The sequence below is a fragment of the Crocuta crocuta genome, unplaced genomic scaffold (assembly GCF_008692635.1).
Source record: "Crocuta crocuta isolate KB4526 unplaced genomic scaffold, BGI_CrCroc_1.0 scaffold327, whole genome shotgun sequence".
NCBI classification, from domain to species: Eukaryota; Metazoa; Chordata; class Mammalia; order Carnivora; family Hyaenidae; genus Crocuta; species Crocuta crocuta.
Genome location: NW_027529176.1, coordinates 862,111 through 869,611, shown reverse-complemented (window position 1 = coordinate 869,611; position 7,501 = coordinate 862,111). Strand labels below are relative to the sequence as shown.

The 7,501-nt window shown below is 67.3% G+C and overlaps 1 protein-coding gene across 1 annotated transcript in view; it reads right to left on the bottom strand.

The window, feature by feature from the left end:
* Window positions 1-7,501, bottom strand: part of LOC144226670 (plectin-like) — a 34,930-nt gene that overhangs the window by 403 nt on the left and 27,026 nt on the right. Inside the window, 3 exon segments of the mRNA XM_077758131.1 lie at window positions 1-6,059; window positions 6,166-7,144; window positions 7,147-7,493. Of these exon segments, the coding sequence (XP_077614257.1) occupies window positions 1-6,059; window positions 6,166-7,144; window positions 7,147-7,493 (7,385 nt within the window).

Below are 7,501 nucleotides of genomic sequence, written 5' to 3'. Positions count from 1 at the left end.
GAGCGGGAGCCCGAGCGGGAGCCGGCCGCGGAGCCGGAGCCGCTGACGCTGTAGGGGCTGTAGTAGCCCTTGCTGGACTGGGCAGCGGCCTCCAGCAGCCGGAGCCCCGTGCCCTCCTCCACCATGCTGCGCTCCAGCGCGTCCTTGTAGGAGATCTTGAGCTTGGTCTTGGGACAGGTGAGGTACTTGGAGTACGCGCCAACGTCTCGCAGCTTCTGGGCCGTGCGGGCGTCCACCATGCCGCGTTGCAGGGCCTCGTCGAGCGACACCCGGCCCGGCACGTCGGGCTCAACGAGGCCCCCCGTCAGGTACTGCACCTCCAGGAAGCGCTGGCCCGCCTCATAATAGAGCCAGCCCTTCTTCAGGGCCTGAGCGGCCGACATCTTGGTCTTGGTGCGCGGGTCCTCGAAGCCGCAGAAGGCTTTCTGCGCCAGGTTGATGCGGTCCACCATGATCTTATCCACCAGGCCCCTGCCGACGGCATCGGAGACAGGGAAGCGCTCGCCTGTGCTGGGGTCGATGATGCCCCCCGTGCAGGCCTGGGCCTCCAACAGCCGCTGCCCGCTGATGTTGTCCACCAGGTTGCGGTGCATGGCCTCCGTGATGGACACCTTCTCCAGCGTCTCCGTGTCCAGGATGCCGGCCACGGGCCCCGTCTCCTCACCGGGGTCTGACCACGAGCCCAGCTGGGTCCTGGAGGGGGCGGGGCTGATGGGGTAAGAGGAGGAGGACCCCACGGAAGAGGAGCGGGAGCGGAAGCCACCAGCGTTGCCTGAGAGCATGTCGGCGAACTCGGTGATGGAGAGCGTGCCAGCACGGTACTGGTCCAGCGCCGAGCGGTCGATGAGGCTCCTGGAGATGGCCTCGTCGATGTCGTACTGGCGGCCTGAGCGGCGGTCGATGATCATGGACTTGACCACGCCATCGGAGGAGGAGATGGTGATCTCCTCCCACTCGCACTCCTGCTCAGACAGCTCCAGGTACGTCTGGTGGTCGATGAGGCCCTTGCGGTAGGCCTCGTACACGGACATCTCCTTGCCCGTCTCAGGGTCCACGATCACCACGCGCCGCTTGCGCACTGAGGACTTGGAGGACGTCTTCCGCTCCCGCTTCTTCTCCTTCAGGGGCAGCAGGCACAGGCCGGTCTGGGGGTCTGTGATGCAGCGCTCCATGAGCTGCAGGTACGTCAGGTTCTCCTCCGTGTTGGGGTCAAAGAAGCCTTTGGTGTCGTCGGAGGGATCAGTCAGGATCTCGTTCATCTCCTCGTCGAAGAGGCCGCGCTTGTAGGCCACCTCCACGGGCAGCCGGTGGCTCTCCTCGGGGTCGATGATGCCGCCCGTGGCGATCTGGGCCTCCAGCAGGCGGATGCCGTGGTCCTTCAGGATGAGGCCCTTCTTCATGGCCTGGAAGAGGGAGATGAGCTTCCCGGAGTAGGGGTCCTTGTAGCCGGTGACGGCGCGCTCGGCCGACAGCAGCTTGTCCTTGAACTCGGGGCCCACGATGCCCATGCGCACGGCCTCCTCCACAGTCAGCTTGAGCCCCTTGATGGGGTCAATGACATAGCCGGTGGCCGCCTGCGCCTCCAGGAGCTCGAAGGCCGTGCCAGGGCGGATGATGCCCTTCTTCATGGCCTGGTACACGGACAGCCGCTCCTTGGTGGCATCGACGAAGACACCGGCAATGCAGCTGGTGCCCTGGAGGAACTTCTGCAGGTCCCTGGAGACCTCCTCGATGGAGGTCAGGCCTTCCTGCAGCTGCAGCGCCGTGGCCTCGTCCATGACCTGCGAGCGCACCAGCTCTTCCACGGTGATCTGCTTGCGCAGCCCACGGAAGGTCAGCTTGCGGGCGTCGGACAGCGGCAGGAGCAGCTGGCCGCTGGTCTCGTGGCGACGGCACCTCTTGAGCAGCTGCGTGTAGCTGAGGCGCTCGTCCGTGGAGGGGTCCAGGTAGCTGCGCACCTCGCTGGGCTCCGACAGCTGGTCGTGCGTGTCCTTGCTGATGTAGCCACGCTGGTAGGCCACCTCTAAGGGCAGGTGGAAGCCCAGGCGCGGGTCCACGATGCCACCCGTGGCCAGCTGGGCGTCCAGCAGCCGCAGGGCCTCCTCGGCAGGGATCAGGTCCTTCTTCATGGCCTGGAAGAGCGAGATCGTCTGCTCCGTGTAGGGGTCCCGGTAACCGGTCACAGCCCGCTCAGCCGAGAGCAGCCGGTCGTGCAGTTCGGGGCCCACCAGGCCCTTCCTCACGGCTTCGTCCACCGTCAGCCGCTCGCCCTTCACGGGCTCCAGGAGGAAGCCTGTGGCCGCTTGCGCCTCCAGCAGAAGACGGGCCACCTCGGCACTGAGCAGCCCCTTCTTGAGGGCCTGGTAGATGGTGAGCGTCTGCCTGGAGCCTGGTAGGTAGATGCCGGCTACACAGCCTGTGCCATACAGGTAGCGCGAGGCTGGCTCCGCCTCCAGCACCTCGCGGAGGCTCGTGGTGCCCTCCCGGAGGAGGTGGTACGTCTCGCGGGAGATGATGCGAGCCTCGTACAGGTCCTCGGCCGTGAGGCGGCGGCGGACGTAGTCGTACGAAGCCAGATTCTGCTGGCGCACGATCTCGGTCTTCTCGATGATCTCGATGATGATGATGATCATGCGCTCCTTGGTCACCCGGCCGGCTTGGAAGTCGGCCATGAGCCGGCTCCGCTGCTCCTCTGGGATCAGGTCCGACTGCATCACTTCCCACAGGGACATCGTGGAGCCGACGCGGCCACCGCCACCGGGGATGTCGATCTGCGTCTCCTCAAACGCCCTGCGGGTCTCCTCCTCTGTGTACACCTGCGTGGTCTCCACCACCTCCGTCTTCTCAGCTCCCTTCAGGGGCAGCAGGCGCAGGCCCGTCTCGGGGTCCTCCACGCAGCGCTCCAGCAGCTGCAGGTAGGTGAGGTTCTCGTGCGTGTTGGGGTCGAAGAAGCCCTTGGTGTCGTCGCTCGGGTCCGCTAGGATGCGGTTCATCTCTTCGTCGAAGTAGCCGCGCTGGTAGGCCACGTCCACGGGCAGGCGGTGGCTGTGCACCGGGTCGATGATGCCGCCCGTGGCGATCTGGGCCTCCAGCAAGCGGACGCCGTGATCCCTAAGGACCAGGCCCTTCTTCATGGCCTGGAAGAGGGAGATGGTGTTGCCAGAGTAGGGGTCGGTGTAGCCGGTCACGGCCTTCTCGGCCGACAGCAACTTCTCGTGCAGCTCGGGCCCCACGACGCCCGCCTTCACGGCCTCATGGACATACAGGCGCTGGTTCCTCACGGGGTCCACCAGAAAGCCGGTGGCTGCCTGCGCCTCGAGCAGGAGAGTGGCCGTGCTGGGCCTCAGCAGGCCGCGCCGCATGGCCTCGTAGATGGTCACCTTCTCCTTGGAGTCCTCCAGGTAGATGCCGGCCAGGCAGCCGCTGCCCTGGAGGAGCGTACGCACGGAGCCCACCTCCGACAGGTCTTTCACGGACGTTTTGCCGTCCTTGAGCTGCTCGAACTGGGCCTTGCTGAGGACGCCGGCAGCCAGGAGCTCGCTGGCTGGCACAGGGGCACGGAGGCCACTGAAAGACAGCCTCTCCCGGCGCACGGTCTCCACCTCTTCCACGATGGTGATCATGATCTTGATGATCTTCTCCACGGTGACCGTGCCCGTGCGGAACTGCCGCACTAGCTCTTGCCTCTGCTCCGCCGTGAAGTACTCGGAGCTGAGGAGCTCCCACACAGTCACCGTCTTGCCCTTAAAGCTGCCCACGGGGACCTCGACAGGGGTCTTCTGAAAGGTCTCGCGAGCCTGCAGCTCAGAGCAGAGTCCCTCCCGCCGGGCCCGGGCCTCCTTCTCCGAGAGTGGCAGCAGGCTCAGCCCCGTGAGCGGGTCGGACCGGCACTGCCGCTGCAGCTGGCTGTAGGTGACCGGCTCTTGTGTGCGGGGGTCGGAGTAGGTCTTGGCGTCGTCCCTGGGCGCCGACAGGGCTCGGCTGGTCTCCTCGTCCAGGTAGCCACGGGCATAGGCGACGTCCACGGGCACACGGTGGCTCTTGCTTGGGTCCACGATGCCACCTGTGGACAGCTGGGCATCCAGCAGGCGCAAGCCCTGCTCCCTGGGGATGAGGCCCTTCTTTAGGGCCTGGAACAGGGAGACGCTCTGCCCCGAGTAGGGGTCTTTGTGGCCGGTCACGGCCTTCTCGGCCGACAGCAACTTCTCATGCAGCTCGGGCCCCACCAGGCCAGCACGCACCGCCTCGTCCACGGTGAGCCGGGCGCTTGTGGCGGGGTCGATGACGTGCCCGGTGCCAGCCTGGGCCTCCAGAAGTGCCACAGCTGCCTCCGGCTGCAGCAAGTCTTTCTTCAGGGCCTCGTAGATGCTCAGCCTCTGTCCTGCCTCTTCCAGCCACACCCCTGCGATGACGTCACTACCCCGCAGGGCCCGCCGCACAGCATCCACCTCGGCCACCTCTTGCACTGAGCGCTCGCCCTTCTGCAGCTGGCGGTAGAGGTCACGGTCGATGACACCGCTCTCAAGCAGCTCGGCAGCAGGGACCAGGGCCCGCAGACCCTGGAAGCAAAGCTGCCCTTTCTGCTCGTGCTCCTCGACCACCGTGATGACGATCTTGATGATCTTCTCCACGGTGACCTTGCCCGTGCGGAACTGCCGCACCAGATCCCGCCGCTGCTCTGCCGTGAAGTACTCGGAGTTGATGATTTCCCAGATGGTCACCGTCTTGCCCCGGAACTTGCCAAATGGTGCAGACACGGTGGCCTTCTCGAACACGTCCCGGGCCTCCGAGTCGGTGTAGACCAGCTCCCGACCCTTGGCAGCCTGGTCTGTGAGGGGCAGCAGGCGCAGGCCCGTCTCGGGGTCCTCCACACAGCGCTCCAGCAGCTGCAGGTAGGTGAGGTTCTCGTGCGTGTTGGGGTCGAAGAAGCCCTTGGTGTCGTCGCTCGGGTCCGCTAGGATGCGGTTCATCTCTTCGTCGAAGTAGCCGCGCTGGTAGGCCACGTCCACGGGCAGGCGGTGGCTGTGCACCGGGTCGATGATGCCGCCCGTGGCGATCTGGGCCTCCAGCAGGCGGACGCCGTGGTCGCGCACGATGAGGTCCTTCTTCATGGCCTGAAAGAGGGAGATTTGCTCCCCGGTGTAGGGGTCCTTGTAGCCGGTGACGGCGCGCTCGGCCGACAGCAGCTTGTGGTGCAGCTCGGGGCCCACGATGCCCTCCTTCACGGCCTCATTGACGGTCAGCCGTCGGTTCCGCACGGGGTCCAAGAGGAAACCGGAGGCGGCTTGGGCCTCGAGCAGGATGAGAGCTGTGCCTGGACTCAGCAGCTGCCTCCGGAGGGCCGCGTAGATGCTCAGCTTCTCATTGGTGGGCGTCAGCAGCAGCCCGGCAATGCCGCTGCGGCCCTGCAGGTAGCCACGCACGTTGTCCCTCTGACTGAGCTCAGCCACGGTTGTGCGGCCCTGGACCAGCCGCTGCAGGTCCTCGGCGCTCAGGACGCCCGCCTCCTGCAGCCGCAGGGCCGGCACCTTCCGCCGAAGGCCATCGAAGGCATGCTCGGGCTCCGCCTCTGCCGCCGGGCCGTCATGGGCATCCCGGCCATTGGGCAGGGCTCCGGCAGTTGCAGCCTGCGAGGCAGCGATCTCCTCTGAGTGCGCCAGTGCGGCCCGGTGCTCCTCCTCCAGGCGCTGCAGCCGCTCACGCAGCCGCTGGTTCTCCTCCGCCAGAAGCTTCTCCTGCTGCTGCCGCTGCTGCTCCAGCAGCTGCAGCTCCTCCTGCTTGCGCCGCACGCCCTCCTCGGCCTCGTGCTGGCGCTGCCGGGCCTCCTCCATGCTGGCCACCAGCCGCTGCCTCTCCTCCTCCATCTGCCGCTGCTGCCGCTCCTGCTCCTCCCGCAGCTTCTGCGCCTTGGCCACCTCATCCTGGAAGAGCTGCTCCAGCTTGGCCTTTTCCTGCTCGATGAAGTGCTCCCGCTGCAGAAGGCTGTCCTTCTCAGACAGGAAGCTCTGCTGGAGGGCTCGCGTCTCCTGCACCAGCTGCTCCTGCTGCACAGCCTGCATCTGCAAAGGGGGGCAGAGAGGAAGAGGGTCAGGGACATCGGGGGCGTCCCCGGAGCACGGCCCCGCCCGGGGCCCGTCCACGTGCGCGGGTGGGGAGGGCCGGTACCTCCTCAGACTTCAGCTGCAGCAGCTTGGCCTCCTCCTTGAGCTTGTCCTTCTCGCGCTCCAGCTCCGCGATGGCGGCCCGCAGGCGCTCAGCGTCACGGTCGCTCTGCTGCCGCTGGATCTCCAGCGTCTGCACCAGGGTCACCTTCTCCTGCGTGGCGAGCTCGGTGCGGTGCAGCTTCTCGCCGATCTCCTCGGCCTGTCTGCGGAAGCGCTGGGCGTCCTCCTCGGCCCGGGCCTGGGCCCGGCTCATCTCAGCCACGCGCAGCTTGAGGCGCTCGGCCTCGGCGCTCATCTCCAGCTGCCGCTGCCGCTCCGCCTCCAGGGTCCGCTGGAAGCCCTGCGTCTCCTGGGCCAGCTGCTGGGCCATCTGCTCCTTGTCCTCCTGCAGCTGCCGGGCCTGCTCCTGCGCCAGCTCCTTCTGCTGCTGGAGCAGCTCGGCCTCGGCCTTGAGCCGGGTGGCCTCCTGCACGGCCTGCATCTTCTCCTTGAGCATCTTCTCGCCCAGGGCCCGCTGCTGCGCCAAGTCCTCCTCGGCCAGCTGCCGCAGCCGCGCCGCCTCCTGGGCGGCCACGCTCAGCCGCGCCGCCTCCTCGGCGACCTGCTTCATCTTCTCCGCCTCCTCCTGCAGGAAGCGCTGCGTGTTGTCCTTGTCGCGCAGGATGAGCGCGCGGTTCTCCGCCTCGATGCGCGCCTTCAGCTTGCCGAGCTCCTCCATCTGCACGCGCACGGAGAAGAGCTCCTCCTCTACCTGGCTGCGCTGGCGGGCGGCCTCCGTCACCTCTGCCTTCAGCCGCTGCAGCTCCTCGTCCAGGATGCCCTTCTGGTGGTCCGTCTCCTCCAGCTGCAGCCGCAGCGTGGTCAGCTCCTGCTCCACCTGCGCCTTCTGCCGCAGGGTCTGCTCGGCGAACTTCTTGTGCTTCTCCATTTCGGCGTCGGCCACCTGCTTCTGCTTCAGGGCGGCCTGCTCGGCCTGCGCCCGGCGCGAGCGTGCGCCTTCTCCTCTGCCTGCAGCCGCTTCTGGGCCGCCTCCTGCGCCAGCTGCAGCTGCCGGGCCGACTCCTGCTCCGCGCGCTCGCGCAGGCGCCGCGCCTCCTCCACTTTGGCCTTGAGCCGCTCCACCTCCTCGAGGGCACACTTGCGCTGCCGCGCCGCCTCCTCCTCGGCCGCCAGGCTCTTCTGCACGCGCTCCTCGGCCTCGCGGCGGCGCTCCTCCTCCCCGGCCGCCAGCTGCCGCTGCCGCGCCGCCTCCTGCTCCGCCCGCTCCTTGCTGCGCAGCGTGTCCTCGGCGGAGCTGCGGATGCGCCCCAGCTCCAACTCCAGCTCCTCCTTGCCGG